Raw genomic sequence first — 21,021 nt, forward strand, 5'->3', positions numbered from 1 at the left:
CTGCCATGTCATTATACATTTCCCTCTGAGGGTGCCTCAGAAAAAATTAAACAATCTCCCTTTATTTCCTTATATTATTATATTTTATGGGTTTTTTTTGATACAAATGTCTTTTTTTTTTTTTTTTTTTTTTTTTTGCCACACCTGTGGCATGTGGAAGTTTCCGGGCCAGGGATTGAACCTGAATCTCAGCAGTGACCTGAGTTGCCGCAGTGATAATGCTGGATCCTTATCCCACTGTGCCACAAGAGAACTCCTTGATACAAATGTCTTTGCATCTGTGTTTTTGATTTTTCATTTTATATGTGAATGATACATCAGAAGTGTATTTAACCATATTATTTAATATGTCTTTCATTATATCTATTCTTTGCATTTTTTTGGTCTTTTTCTGAGTAAACATTTTACCTTAGTAGGAGCATTTTCCCAGTTTTATTGCTAATAGACATTTATTGATATTTGAAGTTAAAAATTGTTTGAGCTTGATTTTTTTTCCATAAGTTTATTGAGAAATTAAGAGACCCAACTTTTTTCCCTCAGATTCTCCTGAGAATGATATTCCTATGGAAATCGCCACAGCAGAGCCACAGGTTTCTGAGGCAGTATATGATTGTGTTATCTGTGGACAGAGTGGCCCCTCTTCTGAAGACAGACCTACAGGATTGGTTGTATTGTTGCAAGCATCTTCAGGTAAAATCAAAGTAATTTTTCAGTGGAAACATTTCGGAGACTAAGCATAAAGAATAACAAATATCTCTAATAAATGAAAGCTGTGTTTTTTGCTTAGATACAACTATGGCAAGAATAGATTGAGATCTATATAGCAGAGATTCTTAATTTGGTTTATCTCACTTTCCTGGACATGAGTGTTGGAAGAAGCCCTTAGTAGAGAGGTCTCTCTAGATATTATACGATCTTTTTCTTTAATGTGTGTTGGTGTATTACTAGTGCTAGGTGGCCAGTAACTGAGTTCAGCTGTGTTGACAGTTTAATTGTTCTAAAATCTGGAAGCACTTTAAGCCTAGAAATATTGTCAATTTAAATATTTTAAGTACATAAGGCATATTTAGGTAGCTTTGCTTTTATTTCTTGAGCTTAGAAGCAGTCATTCTTGAAACAACCTGCTGTTTGTCGATCTGTAGGGAGAACATTTTTGTTGTTGTTGTTGTTTGAAGGATATGCCTGAATGTTCTCTATCCTCTGCCATACTGAACTATTTTGAGGTAGTGTTAACTATTACACACTCCAGTCCCAATGAATTCAATCCTTTTTCAACAGGAATATGTGTGAAGCAAAGAGAAAATGAAAGTCTTACAGATTTCTCAGAGTGTTTTTTTCTGGGGTGTTTACTCTGAATTGGTATAGTAAAGTAGAAAGAATTAGATATAAGAGATTCCCTTGAGTTCAAATACAGGTATTGCTTGACGTAATCTAGCCAAGTTTATTGCTTTCTTTCTTTCTTTTTTTGTCTTTTTTAAGCCGCACTTGTGGCATATATAGGTTCCCAGGCTAGGGGTCGAATCGGAGCTGCAGGTGCTGGCCTATGCCACAGCCACAGCAACGTCAGATCTGAGCTGTGTCTGCGACCTTCACCACAGCTCATGGCAACAGCAGATCTTTAACCCAATGAGCAAGACCACATCCTCATGGATACTAATTGGGTTCGTTAACCACTGAGCCATGATGGGAACTCTTGCTTTCTTTTAAATATAGAGGTAATATTGACTTCAAAGGACTGTGTTACTTAAGTAATGTAGTATAGGCCAAAGGATCTAATATGGTGCCTGGTAAATTAGTTTCTCCTCTTATTACTCTTCTTGTTTAAAAATTAAATTGGGAGTTCCCGTCGTGGCGCAGTGGTTAACGAATCCGACTAGGAACCATGAGGTTGCGGGTTCGATCTCTGCCCTTGCTCAGTGGGTTAACGATCCGGAATTGCCGTGAGCTGTGGTGTAGGTTGCAGACGCGGCTCGGATCCAGCGTTGCTGTGGCTCTGGCGTAGGCCGGTGGCTACAGCTCCGATTCAACCCCTAGCCTGGGAACCTCCATATGCCGCGGGAGCGGCCCAAGAAATAGCGACAATAACAACAACAACAAAAGACAAAAGACAAAAAAAAAAAAAATTAAAAAAAAATTAAAAAAAAATTAAATTGATCTAGAAAACCCTGACTGAATAGGACATTGGAGTAGAGCTATCAAGACCAGAAATGCTTACTAAAAAGGAAATATGTGGGAGTACTGACTAATTTTTGCAGTTAAGTAAAACTTATCTGTTCTGCTATTATGAGGGAATCAGTTTATTAGATTATTGCCACTAAACTTTCTCTAACTCCTTCACCAAATACTGTATAGTCATCAACTTATGTTTTATTTCATTCATTCATTCATTTCACAAGTATTTACTGAGTACCACTTTTATACTAAGAAGCAAAATGAAACAATATCCCTGCCTTAATGAAGCTTACGTTATTGTTTTAGACTTTTATTTGTTCATTATTTTATATTTTAAAGGTTGCTTTTTCTTATTACTTCAGTTAATCTCTTTTTAACAAGTTTGCCCACTAACTAATATTAGATAATTCTGCTATACTATGGGTCTTTTATTTTTAGAAATAGGGGAAAAGAATAAGAAGCTAACGTTAAATGCATTAAATTTCAAAGTGATTTTAACTGGGAATGGTAGCAAATGTAACAGGGGAAATCTCTGGCTGTTTCCTTTCCTTCTGAGCCTTACCCACCCACTGACATCTTTTCACATTTTACCTCTTCACTTTTTCCTTATTTATGAATTCCTTATTTTATTTGTCTCTTTCTTTTATCTTTTCACATTTGAATATAGAAAATTTTAACCATATACTGAAATAAAGAGCCTAATACAATGAACCTCCATGTTCCCATCAATCTTCAACAATAATTAACTTGCAGCAAATTTTAATTTATTTATTTCCTCCCCCTAGAATTATTTTGAAGCATATTCCAGACATCATTTTATTTCATCTATAAATACTTCACTGTTTCTGTTAAATAGAAAGGAGAGTTTTGTTTTGTTTTGCTTTTTAGGGCTGCACACACAGTATATGGAAGTTCCCAGTTAGAGGTCAAAGTGGAGCTGCAATTACCAGTCTATGCCACAGTCATAGCAATGCCAGATTTGAGCTGCATCTGTGACCTACACCACAGCTCACTGCAATGCCGTATGCTTAAGCCAGTGAGTGAGGCCAGAGATCAAACCTGTATCCTCATGGCTACTAGTTGGGTTCGTAACCCTCTGAGCCACACCCAAAAGGACTTATTTTTTAAACATAATCAGTTACTCCTAAGTAAAATAGTTCCTCAATACCATCAGATATCTAGTCAATGTTTAAAATTCCCCAATTGTTTCTTATTTATTTTGTTTAATTTATTTATAATTGTAGGGTTCCCTTGTAGACTTTTAATTAATAGGTTCCTTTTTCATCTCCCATGTGCCTGTCACCCTTCTCCCTAACTAGATGCATTTTACTATTTGAAGAAATTGTGTTGTTGAACATTTTGGAATTTGCTGATTGTATCCTTGTGATGTTTAACACATTCTTGTCTCCTCTGTTTTCTCTCTTTTGAGATATTAGCAGTGAATGGTGATTGCATAGATTTATCAGTTCATCAGGGGTAACAAATCTCTTTCATGTTTTCTTTATTAGCTGAACTACTTTTATAAAATAAATTTCATCTTGTCAACTATTTTGGTTATTCTGAGGTATAGATTGTATATAAAAGACAGTATAATTACTGTATTCTTTCCTTTTATCTTCTTGTGCTCAAAATATTGAGTTCCTGGTTTTTTAGCATTCTCTAAAAATAATTAATACTTATTGTATCACTATGAACTCTGTTGCAGTTAATTTCTTGTTGATGTTCACATTCTTCCATCTTCTTTATGGGAGCCTCTTCAAGTTATTTCCTGAGTTCTTTTGGCACAAACCTTGTAGACTTGGGACTTCACATTTTCTGGCATAACAAGTTTATACTATTTTTATCTTATGCATTTTCTGTTCTGAAGTCAGCCATTTCTCTGAGAAACTCTAGTTTATTTTGGTAGGAAATGATATTTAGAAACCACAGTTTGGTACTAGGTGTGCTTATTGCTCTAGAACTTTTTAAAATCTATTGATTCTTTATTGGCCTGCTCTTGAAATCATGCAACAAAGAAAAGTCTCATGCTTTCTTCCCTTAGTCTTACATTTGACTTCTGCTGAATTATAGACTTTTGATAATCAGTCAAAATAGTACTTAAATTAAGGGCCTTTATAATAGTTCTGTGAAGTTCTAGAAGTATTGATTTACATACCAATGTACAGAATGCCTGCTGTAAATGTTACTGATTTGGGGAGCTTCAGTTCTCCGTAGGAGGATAATATAATAGTATATAATATTTTTCATTCTATTAATGCCCAAAATCTTTGCAGAATTTAAGAAAGTCCAAAGTAAAGCAGCGTTTTTATCTTCATAGTACTTTAAAAAACATTTGTGGGAGTTCCTGTCGTGGCGCAGTGGTTAACGAATCCGACTAGGAACCATGAGGTTGCGGGTTCGGTCCCTGCCCTTACTCAGTGGGTTAACGATCCGGCGTTGCCGTGAACTGTGGTGTAGGTTGCAGACGCGGCTCGGATCCCACGTTGCTGTGGCTCTGGCGTAGGCCAGTGGTTACAGCTCCGATTCGACCCCTAGCCTGGGAACCTCCATATGCCGCGGGAGCGGCCCAAAGAAATAGCAAAAAGACAAAAAAAAAAAAAAAAAAAAAATAAAAAAAATAAAAAAAATAAAAAACATTTGTAAGAAGAAGGAACTGAATCTGGAAAGAACTGCAAATCGAGATTTTTTTTCCCCCAAAACAACTTTTTTTGTGTATGTGTTATAGTTGATTTACAATGTTGTGTTAGTTTCAGGTGAAGGTTGAGGGTTTTTTCTTGTGTGTGTGTGTCTTTTGTTCTTTTAGGGCCACACTTGCAGCATATGGAGGTTCCCAGGCTAGGGGTCTAATTGAAGCTCTTTCTGCCAGCCTACCCCAGAGCCACAGCAATGCCAGATCTGAGCGGTGTCTACAACCTACACCACAGCTCATGCAATGCCGAATCTTTAACCCACTGAGCAAGGCCAGGGATCGAACCCGCAACCTCATGGTTCCTAGTCGGATTCGTTTCCCCTGCACCATGATGGGAACTCCAATCTCTTGGTTGAGATTTTTAAACCAAATATCATTGTTCTTATTTGTAGAAAAATGCAGGCATTCAGATAAAAACATAAAAAGGACAGTGAGGGGAGATGGAGATGTAAGGGAGCAGAGTTTTTGTGTACTATGAAACTAGGCTCATATAAATTTAAACTTGATTCATAGAAAGAACAGAAAAGAAACTAGAAGGGAACCAAAATGGTATGCTATAATATTCAATTTAAGCACAGAGAGGCAGTAAGGACAAATTGAGGAATATATAAAATAAATAGCAAAATAGCAGAATAAAGTTTTTCTAAATCAGTAATTACTTGAAATATAAATGCATTAAATTCTTCAATTAAAAGGCAGACATTGACAGAATGGATAAAACAACATGAATATGCTGATTCTAGGCGATATTATAGATCCAAAGACACAAATAGTTTGAAAGTAAAAAGGATGAGAAACAATAGTCTTTGCAAATAGTAACCAAAAGAGAGCTGAGGCGGTCATGTGAATATCAGATGCAATAAACTCAAAAATTGTTACAAGAGACAAAAAGGACATTATATATTGATAGATGAGTCAATCCATCAAGAAGATGTAACAGTTATATGCATATATGCGCCAAACAGCAGAGACCCAAAATACATGAAGCAAAAGATATTATAATTGGAAGGAGAAGTTTTGTAATAATAGTTGGAGACCTCAATAATGGATAGAACAACTGGGTAGAAGATCAAAATAAGAAATACAGTGCTTTGGCAAAACTATAGAACATTTTAATCTAACAAACTTATATAGAAAAACTCTATCCAAATAACAGTAGAATATACATTTTCTCAGTAGTACATGGAACATATATATAGATAGACTGTATAGATAGCCTATATATTAGGTCACAGAACAAGTCACAATACATTTAATAATAGCAAAATCATCCAAAGTATGTCCTTTGACCTCAATGAAATTAAACCATTACATCACATCAGGAGGCCCATAGTGATAGTTTGTCCCATTATTGGTATTGCTAACCACATATAATCATTTGGTTATGGTGATTGGTAATCTATAGGATGATACATTGAGAATCTAACAGTTTAGCCTTTTATTTTATCTTGGTGTTCCCTACATGAATCAAGGATTGTGTTATCTGTTACTGTCATTATTCTTTTTGATTTCCAAATTTTCTAGTTACAACTCCTTTAAAATTCCTCATGACCTGCCCCCTCAGTGTTTGAATACTTCCTTGCTCTTTTATCACACACAATTCCAGGCTCAACTACCCTTCTCCCCAACTTTGGACTTAGCTTTTCCTTCAATGATATCTGTTTCCTTTTGGTGAAAAATCCCATATTTATTTATTTAGTTATTTATTTTAGAGCCACACCCATGGCATATGGAAGTCCCTGGGCTAGGGGTCGAAATGGAGCTGGAGCTGCTAGCCCATACCACAGTCACAACAATGCCAGATCCCAGCCATGTCTGTGACCTACACCACAGCTCTCGGCCGCACTGGACCCTTAACCCACCGAGCGAGGCCAGAGATCAAACCTATGTCCTCATAGATACTAGTCTGGTTTGTTACTGCTGAGCCACAATGGAACTCCAAAAATAGCATATTTAGAAATGAAGGAGTTCCCGTCGTGGCGCAGTGGTTAACGAATCCGACTAGGAACCATGAGGTTGCGGGTTCGGTCCCTGCCCTTGCTCAGTGGGTTGACGATCCGGCGTTGCCGTGAGCTGTGGTATAGGTTGCAGATGCGGCTCGGATCCGTGTGCTGTGCTCTGGCGTAGGCCAGTGGCTACAGCTCCGATTCAACCCTAGCCTGGGAACCTCCATATGCCGCGGGAGCGGCCCAAGAAATAGCAACAACAACAACAACAACAAAAGACAAAAAGACAAAAAGACAAAAAAAAAAAAAAAAGAAATGAAGTTTATTAGTATTGGAGAGTTATAACTTCTAGACTTTTTCTTTGGACAGATTTTGGAAACCATTCAGAGCTCATACTCATATTTTGGTGTAAAAAATAAATGTTATCATATTTAAAGCTTTATTTTTACTCAGTTGAAGAAAACTAGAATACCACTTTTTTTTCTAGATTTTTAAACATATTCTAATATTAGAAAAATTAGTGTAGCTTCTGGTGAATAACTCAGCTTTTCTTGGTGAAAAGTGTATATGTTGGTTTTGTAATGAGCTCTTATCTCTGTTAATGTAGTTTTGGGGCAGTGCCGTGACAACGTTGAGCCAAAAAAGTTGCCTATTACTGAAGAGGAACAGATTTACCCTTGGGATACATGTGCAGCAGTTCATGATGTGAGGCTCTCATTATTACAGCGTTATTTTAAAGATGTAAGTGCTCTTTTTCATCAATAGTATTTTTGCCTGCAAAATTGATGGTTATTTCCCTCCACAGTTTTATATTTTTTCTTCAACGAAATGTCTTTCTGACTTGGATCTGGAAGTTTATTAGAAAAAAATTAGTATGTGGATAGTAAAGAAATGAAAGTCAGTTAATAAATAAAAATTTTGGGTTTTAAATGTTATACCTTTGTTTTAAATGCTATTTATTATGAGGTGTACACATTCAGTTCAAAGGAATGGTAAAACCTTTTAGATGTAGTATGAATGTTTTATGAAGATTTTGCCTCTTTTTACTTTCATTTGAAGATAGACAGTAAAATCTCATTATGATGCTTTTTAAATGTAAAGTGGGAGCACATTTAGTCATGGCTTTTATAATTTCTTGTAAACTTGGTAGTTTTCCCCCCACCTCTTTGCACTTAGTGGCTCTAGCACCGAGGTATCTTCAGTCTTATTTAGTTGTCTAAGGATGTCTAAATAAGATTGTGGATTGTCAAATGAAGCTCTTTTCACCAGTTTTTGTTGCTTGGTTCTACTGTATTTTGAATTAAATAAACATCTGATAATAACTTAAATACTTAAAATATAAAATGAAGCACTATTTTTAGTTATCAAAATGAGATGATTATTTTGGTAGATTTCCGAATATAATTCTTTCCTGCCCATAATGCACTGGATTAAATGGAGGCAACTAGTAGGATACATGGAAGATGGAATACTTAATTAGAATAAACAGAAATTGATCTAAGATGGTAAGAGTCAGAAGAGAGTATGGTTCAGTAGTCTAGACTAAGGAGGTTTCCGGTGGATTCTGGAGGAGATGGTGGCTCTAGTTAGGGAAGTGTTGTTTAGAGTAGAAAGAGAGTCCCAGATCAGAAAAACTGGGGTTTGATCCTGATTCTGCCCTTCCTTAGCAATGAGAGCTTGGCCAAGCACTCTTAAGACTCAGTTTCCTCGTTTGTAAAATAGGGCTTATAATGGTCTTTCTTGCAATAACCCAACAGGTTAGGAATTTCTTAGGTCATTTTACAGGTAATAAAGATCAATATAAATGTAAAGTGGTGTTTTTAATTTTCAAGGTAGCTATTTAGGAGTGCTCAAAATAGGGCTTATTAAGCAGTTTGGGTTAGGTAATGAGGACAGTGCTTCCATATATTTTCAGAGGCTTTACGATGAAATGATCATTGTTTGAAAAAAGAAGTCAGTATGTGTATATACATGCATACATATGTGTATGTACACAGAGATGCACACACACACTTCACACTTTTTCTTTATTGTTTCTTTGGATTTTTTGCAGCATATAAATATATTACTTTATTAATCAGAGACTAGTATATCCATTTTGAAGAAAATAATGAAATTATGCTAAATTTTTATTTCATAAAAATTTACTACCACTTTTATTTAGATTTTATTTTCTTGATGTAATCTTGGTTTTAATTTCATCATTTTGAATCATTTTAGAGTATAAATGAGTAAAGATGAATCCCAAAGCCAAAGAGAAAATAAAAATAATTTCTTCAGTCAAAATATTACCCAGAACTAAGAACTAAATAATTTTGAGGGAAAAGGAGTTTTAATAAAGGAGAGAAAAAGTAGGGTATCTTTTTCTTGCAGTCGGACTAGCTATTCATTTCTAGGAAAATTTTTTTTTTTTTTTTTTTTTAAAGCTCTGGACTGGTATCTGAACTGGACTGAATCTCTTTTTGTTTCTGTTAGTGACCGTGAGATTTTTATTTCTACATTAATACTTTTGTTTGCTTTCAGAATGGTTATTTTATTTATAAATGATATGCTCCTGGATTGTATACCTTTGGACGTCTGGGGCTGTTTCTTCTATTGGTTTTAGAGTCCCCTCAGGAACTAACACATGCCATGTGCATTGAGGACGCTTATTGAATTTCAGTTTTGTAGCCAGACAGACCATACGGAGCAGAAGAATTACTATCAGTGGACACTGATACTGATTATTGAATCCAATTATGTAAATTCTGCTCTTTTCATATGAAAAGCATGCATTTTATAAGGTTGATGTATAAAATTTTAATCATGTAAGATAGTACATTTGCTAGTAAAACTAGAGTGTTGCATGTGAGAGATACGATACGTTAGGGAGGGAGTCAGATAGACGAGGTTAAATGTGGGCTGTGCCATTTATAAGTGAGTCATCTTGTTCAACTTTTCACTCCCTTTTTATAAAAAGGTTAAGACCGCTTACTGTTTGAGGTTTTAATAAATAAGTGAGGTTGTAAAGAGTCAATGTTAAACTCTTAGTGCAGTGGTGGGCACATTGTTAAAGTCTTCCTAAAATATAGATAAATGTAATATAGGTATTAGTAAATGATTTTCTGCTTCTTTTATTCTGGCAGATTAAAATAAGACATCAAACAGTTACATAGACAAATGACATAACTATTTTAAGTTTTAAAAGCTAATTGCTTTTATTAAAAAGAAAGATTCATTATATATTTTTTTATAATATATTGCCAAAGAGAGCAACTTGTTTAGTAGCTGACTACCAACCATTCTAAAATGATCTCATATCAAAATCTGCTTCTACTTCAAATGGCTCTATAACATAAAACAGAGGAGCAGGTCTCCTGTTGTTTTTTGATTGTAACAGAAGCTAGCTCACCTGCTGTGAGTATTTGATTTGTGCTGTTGCACATCTTTGAATTGACTGGGAAGGCATTTTACACTGTGTAATATTTTTAACTTTCAGATGTCATGAAGAGTCTTGATTTAATATTGGAATTCTGGGGAGTTCCCATGGTGGCGCAGTGGTTAACGAATCCGACTAGGAACCATGAGGTTGCGGGTTCGGTCCCTGCCCTTGCTCAGTGGGTTAACGATCCGGCGTTGCCGTGAGCTGTGGTGTAGGTTGCAGACGCGGCTCGGATCCCGAGCTGCTGTGGCTCTGGCGTAGGCCGGTGGCTACAGCTCCGATTCAACCCCTAGCCTGGGAACCTCCATATGCCGCGGAAGGCCCAAGAAATAGCAACAACAACAACAACAAAAAGACAAAAAGACAAAAAAAAAAAAAAAAAAAAAAAATTGGAATTCTGTTAACTATTGTTTAAAGATGATTTGGTCATCTTACATTATAGTGTATGAGTTTCTTTCCGGTATAAAAATAAAATTTAAAAGTTTACTCAGTTTTGATAGCTCTCAAATCTTTCATCATATGCTGTCACTCATGTTAGACCTTGTGCCTAATATTGCACTGAGTTGGCCACCTATTTGCTTCAGGCTGTAAGGAGTGAACTCAAATTCATGCTCAAATGCTGTTTGACGGAGGCCAAATGAAAATTCAGAGAAAATTAAAATTAGGAGGAAAGTCTAAGCCTGTTTACAGGTTGAAGGGAAAGAATTAGCAGAGATGGAGAAGTCAAAGATGTAAGAGAAAGAGAAGATGAAAGCAATTACTGTTTAAAACAAATTTCCAGAGGGTCTGTTGTTTGCTTATACAATCTGAGTCCCTTCTTTATTGTGTATTGTATTAAACCCTTGTAAATGTTTAGTCACTTTTGGGGGTTATGCTCAGGTGCAAATTTGTACTTTAGAAAGATGTGTGCAGGATTCATCTTCGAGACCAGCTAAGAAACTATTCAAGAATCCAGTCCCTCAGAACAAATGACACAGATCTAAATGTTACAGTGGGAATGGAGAAGAGAGGCCAAAATCATGAATTATTTAGGAGAGAGATTTCATATGGTTTGGAAACTAATAATGTGGTGTGAAGGAAAATATTTAATGTAGAGTAAGTTTTAGCTTTTTGATTTGGTGACTAAACAGATGTGGATTTTTTTTCTTTTTTAGGGCTGCATCCGTGGCATATAGAAGTTCCTAGGCTAGGGGTTGAATTGGAGCCACTGCTGGTGGCCTACACCACAGACACAGCAATGCAGGATTCCGAGCCACATCTGCGACCTACACCACAGTTCATGGCAACACAGGGCCACCGACCCACGGAGTGAGGCCAGGGATCGAACCCGCATCTTCATAGCTACTAGTCGGATTCATTTCCGCTGTGCCATGAGGGGTATTCCAGATGGGACTTTTTAAACCAAAAGGAAGAGACAGATTCATGGAGAAAATGAAAGTTTTTGACTCACTGGTTTTATGTTATCTGAGAGACCTCAAATGTGAGATTTCTGGTTGGCAGCTGAGTATTTATATCCGGCACTCAAACAAGAGACCCAGGTTTGGAGGATAGTTGAATTTACTCATTAAGTCACTCAGGGAGAATAATTTTAAAGAGAGGAGAATGTCACTAATAATAGAACCTCGATGAGTTCTATTGAAGGGGTGGACAGAGAAAGAAAAGTCTTAAAAGGAGGCCATACCAAATGGTTAAAGAGATTGGAGAAAAACCAAAAGAGAGTGGCATTATTGTAAGCCAGGGGGAAGTAGGTACTTTAAGTTGGCAATGTTAATTATCACAGAGAAATGAAGTACCATATAGAACAGGTAAGATAATAGCAGTATAGTTTCTTATATTTTATGGAGTAGAGAAAAGCTAATTCATAATTATTCTCTTTCATTATGAGTGTAGTTATTTGGAAGCTAAAACTGTTCCAGGTTTAAAAATTCTGCTTCAGAATTGTCGTCATTGTATTCTTTATATCACAAAAATACAAAGTTCATGCTAGTATAATAATATGAAATCATCGAGAGGTTTATGTGAATTTGTCTAGATGTGTGTATACTTCTTTAAAATTAATTGTATTTTGTCCTTTTTTTGTTTGTTTGTTTTTCTTTTTAAGAGTTCTTGTCTCTTGGCAGTATCAATTGGCTGGGAAGGAGGTGTTTATGTACAAACATGTGGCCACACATTACATATAGATTGTCATAAATCTTACATGGAATCATTACGGGTAAGTTGACCAAAACATTTTAAAGGTGTATATGTCTTTCTAAGTATTAAATATTTTTTTACAGCATATGCATCCTAGTTCATCTTGGGTGGTTATGATTGCCATTTGAACTATCCACCTTACAATTCCTTGACCTCTTCAACTTTAGGGATTTAATTTTTTTTTACTTCACATTAGCAACTGACTTCCATGGCAGTAATTTTAGACTTTGCTACTCTAGCTTGGAAATGTTAAGTTTAATAGCCTACCATATCATTTTATTATGTGATTATTCTTCAGTGTCCTTATTTTTACTTTTATTAGTGTGTTTTGCTTCTGACTTCAAGATCTCTAGTCTTTTGACCCCTTGTATTAGCCCATTAGCTCTTACCCAGTCTCACTTTCTTTTGTTTTGGAGTTTTTTGGTTTTTTTTTTTTTTTGGTCTGTTTGTTGTTTTTTGCTTTTTAGGGCTACAACCGTGGCATGTGGAGGTTCCCAGACTAGGGGTCAAATTAGAGCTGTAGCTGCCAGCCTATGCCACAGCCACAGTAACACAGGGTCTGAGCTGCGTCTTCAACTTATACCACAGCTCACTGCAATGCCAGATCCTTAACCCACTGAGCAAGGCTTCAGGATACTAGTCGGGTGTGTAACCCGCTAAGCCAAAACAGGGAACTCCTATATCACTTTGGTATCCTGTGCCATACCAGTCATTTAATCTGCCTCCTTTGATTTTAGACCTAGGCAGCTAGCACTGTTAGAAAAATCATAAAACTAAGTGAACTTGTACCTCCCTAAATTTGTGGTTTCTTAGAATAGTGGCTTGGATTAGAGTCTTGGACTTCTCAATGAGATACTGCTTCTCAATTGATTTACCTGTCTTTGATCAGTTCCCTCTCCTAGTCTCTTGGGCAGCTATTCCAAACCTTTGCCTCCTTTCTCCCAGACTCTCTGTTTTGCCTAAATCCCAAGATGCCTTTCCTCTCATCAGAGTCTGTCTCTTTCTGTGACACCAAGTGGCTATCTGTCACATACTGCCTTAGCTTCCCGCTTTGCTTTTCTGTTCCCCAATAAACATCCCACCCAATCCTTGCTTTTCTGTTTTTGAGGTAGTATTCCTTTTTTTGTTCAGGAGAAATTTTTCTGTTTATGTTCTAGTTTTCCTTTTTGCCTATCACCATAGGAGCCTTGAACTATCAGTAAGAAACCTCTTTTTTTTAGGGCTGTACCCATGATATATGGAGGTTCCCAGGCTAGGGGTCAAATTGGAGCTGTAGCTGCCAGCCTACACCACAGCCACAGCAATGTCAGATCCAAGCCATGTCTGTGGTCTTCGACCTACACCACAGCTCGCGGCAGTGCTCACTGAACGAGGCTAGGGATCGAACCTGTGTCCTCAGGGATGCTAGTCAGATTCATTTCCACTGAGCCGTGATGGGAACTCCCTTTTTTTTTTTTCCTCTTTTTCTTTTGTGTCTTCAGTTTTTCTGCCTATTTTGTTCCTTCATTTTTAGTTCTTAAAGTTGCTCAGGTCTCTGACATTCAAAATTTCTTTCCTTGGGAGTTCCCGTCGTGGCGCAGTGGTTAACAAATCCGACTAGGAGCCATGAGGTTGCGGGTTCGGTCCCTGTCCTTGCTCAGTGGGTTAACGATCCGGCGTTGCCGTGAGCTGTGGTGTAGGTTGCAGACGCGGCTCGGATCCCGCGTTGCTGTGGCTCTGGCATAGGCCGGTGGCTACAGCTCCGATTCGACCCCTAGCCTGGGAACCTCCATATGCCGCGGGAGCGGCCCAAGAACAAAACAACAACAAAAAAAGACAAAAGACAAAAAAAAAAAAAAAATTTCTTTCCTTGATCTTGCATTGCCATGTAGCTGCAGCCTTTTTTTCTCTCTCTCAGCTCTTCTTCTTCTTCTTCTTTTTTTTTTTTTTATTTTCCCACTGTACAGCAAGGGGGGCAGGTTATCCTTACATGTATACATTGCATTTACAATTTTTTCCCCCACCCTTTCTTCTGTTGCAACATGAGTATCTAGACATAGTTCTCAATGCTATTCAGCAGGATCTCCTTGTAAATCTATTCTAGGTTGTGTCTGATAAGCCCAAGCTCCCGATCCCTCCCACTTCCTCCCCCTCCCATCAGGCAACCACAAGTCTCTTCTCCAAGTCCATGATTTTCTTTTCTGAGGAGATGTTCATTTGTGCTGGATATTAGATTCCAGTTATAAGTGATATCATATGGTATTTGTCTTTGTCTTTCTGGCTCATTTCACTCAGTATGAGATTCTCTAGTTCCATCCATGTTGCTGCAGATGGCATTATGTCATCTTTTTTATGGCTGAGTAGTATTCCATTGTGTATATATACCACATCTTCCGAATCCCATCATCTGTCGATGGACATTTGGGTTGTTTCCATGTCCTGGCTATTGTGAATAGTGCTGCAATGAACATGCGGGTGCATGCATCTCTTTTAAGTAGAGAGCTCTCAGCTCTTCTTAAAGGCATGGCCTACTCTATTCCCAGATTCCTAACTCAGAAGCAGAGGAATTCTCTTTTTCCCATTCTACTTCTTACCTCTCATGTTCATTCACTTACTAAATTCTGTTGATTCTGTTTCTTAAATCTGAACTACATTCTGACTTCATTATTCCCACTTTTTTTTTTTTTTTTTTTTTTAATCTTTTTGCCTTTTCTACGGCCGCTTCTGCGGCATATGGAGGTTCCTAGGCTAGGGGTCGAATCAGAGCCATAGCCACCGGCCTACGCCAGAGCCACAGCAATGCAGGATCCGAGCTGCGTCTGCAACCTTCACCACAGCTCACAGCAACGCGGGTCCTTAACCCGCTGAGCAAGGCCAGGGATCGAACCCGCAACCTCATGGTTCCTAGTCGGATTCGTTAATCATTGCGCCACAACGGGAACTCCCCACTTCTTCTTTTTTGTGTATGCCTTCATTTTTCATGTTGACTGTTTTTAATCACTTTCTTATTAGTTCCCTTACTCCAAAACTAATATATTCATTACATTGATCTTTCTAAAATATAAATCTGATGATATGTCATTGGCTCAAAATTTTTTTTACTGATGGGATAAAGTTCATTCTTCCCTAAATGGCGTTCAAGGCACTCCATGATTTGGGCTTGCCTGTTACTTTAACTTTATCTTCCATGAGTTCAGCATTAATAATCTAATTAATAATTTTGTAAGCACATTTATGCATTTTTCATACCTCTGTATTCAGTGGCTTATTCAAGAAGTATTTATTCAGTACCTACAGTGTTCTAGGTACTGAGATAGACATTGGGGGTACAGCAGTGAAAAAGACATAGTTCCTTCTCTCAAGGAATTTACTATGCATTGTGTGAGACAGAAATAAACAGTTGTAATATATGCGCTGAGTGTTAAGAGATATATTAAGGAACATCTGCCAAGTACTAGAACTTTTTGATGAAGTAAAGTGCTTGAGTGATAAGAAAGACTGGAGAAGTAATTAGGAGTTAAATTATAAAGAGCCTATGTGGTCCACCTAAGGATTTTGGACTTTAGATGATTTTTCTGTAAGAGCCATTAAAGCCATTAAAGGCTCTTAAGCAGAGAGGTGATATATTCAGAAAGGTCACTGTGGCAATTGTGTAGATTTCAGGGGATTGTTATGGGACTGCAGAAGAATAAGAACCAATATGGGAGTTCCCGTTGTGGCGCAGTGGTTACCGAATCCGACTAGGAACCTGAGGTTGCGGGTTTGGTCCCTGCCCTTGCTCAGTGGGTTAACGATCCGGCGTTGCCGTGAGCTGTGGTGTAGGTTGCAGATGCGGCTCGGATCCTGCGTTGCTGTGGCTCTGGCGTAGGCCAGTGGCTACAGCTCCGATTGGACCCCTAGCCTGGGAACCTCCATATGCCGCAGGAGCGGCCCAAGAAATAGCAACAACAACAACAACAACACAACAACAACAACAACAACAACAACAAAAAAAGAACGAATATGGTGATAGCTTATATTATTTAGGAGGTAAGAGATGATGATAGTTTGGGTTTAGTCATGACAGTGGAAATGGAGAAGAGGTTAGAGAATATATTTAGAGAAGGATTGTCTAGACTTGGTGAGAGATTAATTCAGGGAGATAACGCATTCCATGGGCAGAATGCGGTCCTTCCCAGAAGGTGAGAGCAGCCCTGGGGTGTGAGGGCTGGGGAATGGTTAGTAGTTTATTTGTTTTTATGATTTTTTCCTTTTTATGTCCACACCTGTGGCATATGGAAGTTCCCAGGCTAGAAGTTGAGTCAGAGCTGCAGCTGAGGCCTACACCACAGCCATGCCAAAACCAGAATTGAGCCGCATCTGAGACCTATGCTGCAGCTTGCCACAGTGCTGGATCCTTAACCCATTGAGCGAGACTAGGGATGGAACCTGCATCTTCACAGAGACAGTGTTGGGTTCCTAACCTGTTGAACCACAGTGGGAACTCTGGGGGTGTGGTTAGTTTTTATGGACTGAGTAATTTCATAGGCTAACAAGTGGGAGAATGAATCCAACTATTTTGGGAAGGGGTGGGGATTTCTGGGAATTGGGCTATTGCTCACTTTTTGGCTCTTCGTGGATGGCCCCTGAACTGTAATGGTGCTGGTGGGTGTGTCATTTAGTATGCTAGTGTATAACAATAAGTGTATAATGAAGCTCAGGGTCTACTGGAAATGATGTCTTCCTCCATCTTGGGCCTAGTTTGTTCTAACCAGTTTATGTTGAATCCTCAGTGACTGTGTCATCTTCATGGTCGTGCCGACCCTTGCCTCCTGTCTCACTTCTGTGATTCTCTTCTTTCTGCAGCAGTAGGTGCACCTTTATGTTCCTAGAGTAAAGGGGGGCAAAGCTATGGTAGGTACAGTAGGTGAAGGAACTTGACAAGTGAGGAAGTGGTTTGGAAAAACCACTTGGGAATTGGGCAAAAGAGTGCTTTGTAGGATGTTGGCAAAAGATTGCCAGACAGTATTCAGGACTCAGGTGAGGTTGCAAGCAGTTATTTCAGTTTTCCCTAACAATACTCAGTTTGAGTGCAGAATTGCAGTCATACACTGGATTAATTTTGTATGAAAATCGTGTTAGGTATATATTTTGGAAAGTCATGTGAAGGGGGAATGAGAAGTATTAACTTAAAGAGTTTTTAAATGAGAGATCATGGTGTATAGGTAGGTTGGGAAAGGCCTGATAAACTGAGAGAAAAAGGAAGCACTAAAAGGGATAGGAGTTAGCATTCAGAATGTAAGATGTTTGAGTTTAATATTTTCAGATATGGACAATTTTTGGTCATTAGAAGACAAAGATATGGATATCGTTATGGTAACAGATGCTCTGATAGAGTGGCGATCAAGCCATAGCAGCTGATGAAGTTAAGAATATGAGGGTCTAAGATATAAGGTTGATAGTTCACATGCATATTGAGGTTGCATCTTAGAGTGATGAGGAAAGTGATATAGGTATCCAAGTCTTCTGATATTAAGGGCAATGGATGACAATAAAAAAAGAAGGAAAAGGGTGATCTTGTTAAATGACGTGAGCCGCATAGGTAAGGGGATGCGAGAGTAATGATCTTAAACCGGTACTGGAGATGAGAAGGACACTGAGGCGTGAGGGGTGTGGAAAATGAACATAGCCTATTTGAAGGGGCTTCTGAGGATAAAATTGGAAAGAACCTACTTTCAGTCAAGCCCAGGATGAGAACCTGGCATTCTTCGAAAAGATGGCTACAGGGGAGCTTATAGAATGTCCTTCAATGACCAGGACCTTCACCCCAGCCTTCTAGTACACTCTTACTATATATCTTTTTTTTTGTGTTTTTGGCCACATCTGTGGCATGTGGAAGTTTTCACCCCAACCTTCTAGTATACTTTTTATTGTATATCTTTTCTGGGGGCCGTGTCTGTGGCATGCGAAATATACTTTTTATTGTATATCTTTTTTGGGGGGCCGTGTCTGTGGCATGCGAAAGTTCTTGGGCCAGGTATCAAACCTGTGCCATAGCAGTGAATGCCAGATCCTTAACCATTAGGCCACCAGGGAACTCCTCTTCTTATATATCTTTAAAACTTACCTTACAAGTCTCCTCTGGAAAGCCTCCTCTGTTGCATTTATCACATTATTGTTATAAGTGATTTGTTTCTTTTTGCCTTTAAGTGAAGATGTCTCTTAACTCTTGTTGTCACCTGGCACAGAATTTGACACATGACAGGGCCTTAGTATTTATTTATTTATAGAATTGGATTTAATAAGACATGGTGTTACATTTTTAAGAACTTGAAAAAAAATGTCATAAAGTTAAAAAAAAAAAGAATTCAGCTCTTTTTGGTCAAAGTATTTGTGATCCAAGATATAGTGTAATGAACACTAAACTAAAGAATTGGGGAACTTAAGTTCATCCTGACATTTTCATTAACTACCTTTGTAACCACAGGCAAATAAATTCATTTTTTCCTTCTTCATACCTTTTTTTTAATCATTATTTTTGTATTGTTAGTAATAATGGTCATATTGTAGAATTCATACATATATATATTAGTACGTCAAAAACATATTTTGAGATAAAGTATTAGGTTAGTGGCAGAATAAGAGAGCTGGGAAAAAGAGTAACACAGTAGTTAGGACTACACCATAGCAGTGGCCTAAAAGAACGAAACAGATGTGGGTGGCGTCAAGCAAAAGACAGGAGCAAATGTAGCAGCCTGGATTCCTGCCTTAATTCCTGGCTAGTTAGCATGTATTGTAGTCTCATGAACAAGAGTTTCCTTGTAGGCCTTTGTACATGATGTGTGTCTGTTTCAAAAATTCTAATTTTTCCTCCTCTTCCTATCAGAAACATCTGAAGGAAAGGATGTTAAATTAATTCTCCTCCTATCACCTTTATATTCTGAATACTCTAAATCTTTTCCTTATGTATTGAACCTAAACAAACCTACTATGTCAGGTCCTGTCATTTGTGTTCAGCAGTTAATACCTTAGAAGGCACATCACATTTTTTAGGCTTAAGTACTCTCAAAAGCTGTCTGTCCTACATCAAAAAACATGAGCACTGGAAGAATATTTCCAGTAGTCACTTACAGAAAATGAAAACAGGGGCATGGAGTAAGAGCAAGGTGATTCACCTTATGTAACCTGCTTTTTCTTATTCTTTATCTTAAATCCACATTTCAGATTGATTACATCATTATTTAAATGTTTCGTACTGAGAGATGGGTAGAATACTTAAGCAGTTCATTGGTTATGGCAAGTGTTACATGATTGCCGTAATGTAAAAGTGATTTGATAAGCTTCAATAATTAAATGATTTTTTTAATGTTTTTATGTCATATATTAGAGGTCCTTTTCTGCAGGGTTCATTTATTTATATGTTTGTTTCATCTTTTAGAATGACCAGGTTCTTCAGGGCTTCTCAGTGGACAAAGGAGAATTCACATGTCCTCTCTGTAGGCAGTTCGCTAACAGTGTTCTTCCTTGTTACCCTGGAAGCAATGTCGAAAACCATCTTTGGCAACGTCCTAGTAACAAAAGCGTACAAGATCTCATAAAGGAAGTGGAAGAGCTGCAGGGACGACCGGGAGCTTTCCCAGTAAGCATCAGTGTAAGGCAGAAATTCCTGGTTAACTCAACTCTCCTTTTCAGCTGTACTTTTTGTTCTGTTTCTAAATTACTCTAGGTTTCTATATGTTTAGTAGAAATTGCTTTTAGAGGTTTTTCCTCTTTATGGTTATTAAAAACAAAAATGAGAGCAGTATACAAATTATTACTAAAGGTTATATTTTTCCTTAGTCTAAATTGTAGTTTTTTTTTTTTTTTTTTTGCACTTTTTAGGGCTGCACATGTGGCATAAGAAAGTTCTCAGGCCAGGGGGAGAATCGGATCTACAGCTTGACCTACACCACAGCCACAGCAACATGGGATCCAAGCTGCTTCTGCAATCTGCAGCACCCCAGATGTTTAACCCACTGAGCAAGGCCAGGGACAGAACCTGTATCCTTATGGATACTAGTTGGGTTCATTACTGCTGAGCCACAACAGAAACTCCCTAAATTGTTATAGTTTTAAAATATAGCTTCCAGATCATGAAATTCTATAAGTTTAGATATGGTTATTTTGAAATATTTTAAAACAAAACCAAATATTGTATGTATTTATCTTGCATTGTCAAGCATAATCTAGTCATTTTAAAATATGCTCCTTAGGTATATTAGAATCAGGATGATATATTTATGCATATGCTTGTGTGTGTAATTGAGAAATAAAATATTCTATATATGATCAAACAGTTCACTTTAAGTCAGTTTATTTTACTTTGGGATTTGGTATGAGTGAACTTATATTTTATCTCATCCAGTGGGAATTATTTATTTGACTTAAATTCTTAAATATTTCACCTTCATTATAGATTTATGATATGGTCCCTGAAAGAAGTGACAGGTGTGCCCAGTATATGCAGTAAATTTATGGAAACTATGAATATCTGACTTTTGAAACAGAAGTTCATAGTTTAAAGCCACTCAGAAAGATCCATCTCCTTTTCTCAATTGAAGACTAATTTTAGAGTCTAATATGATTTTTTCTTTTGCAAATCC

General features: G+C 37.5%; 1 protein-coding gene across 1 annotated transcript in view; it reads left to right on the forward strand.

The window, feature by feature from the left end:
* Window positions 1-21,021, forward strand: part of UBR3 (ubiquitin protein ligase E3 component n-recognin 3 (putative)) — a 225,364-nt gene that overhangs the window by 144,233 nt on the left and 60,110 nt on the right. Inside the window, 4 exon segments of the mRNA XM_021076503.1 lie at window positions 541-690; window positions 7,415-7,548; window positions 12,330-12,440; window positions 19,818-20,018. Coding sequence (XP_020932162.1) covers window positions 541-690; window positions 7,415-7,548; window positions 12,330-12,440; window positions 19,818-20,018 — 596 coding nt within the window.

Source organism: Sus scrofa, chromosome 15, assembly GCF_000003025.6.
Source record: "Sus scrofa isolate TJ Tabasco breed Duroc chromosome 15, Sscrofa11.1, whole genome shotgun sequence".
NCBI classification, from domain to species: domain Eukaryota; kingdom Metazoa; phylum Chordata; class Mammalia; order Artiodactyla; family Suidae; genus Sus; species Sus scrofa.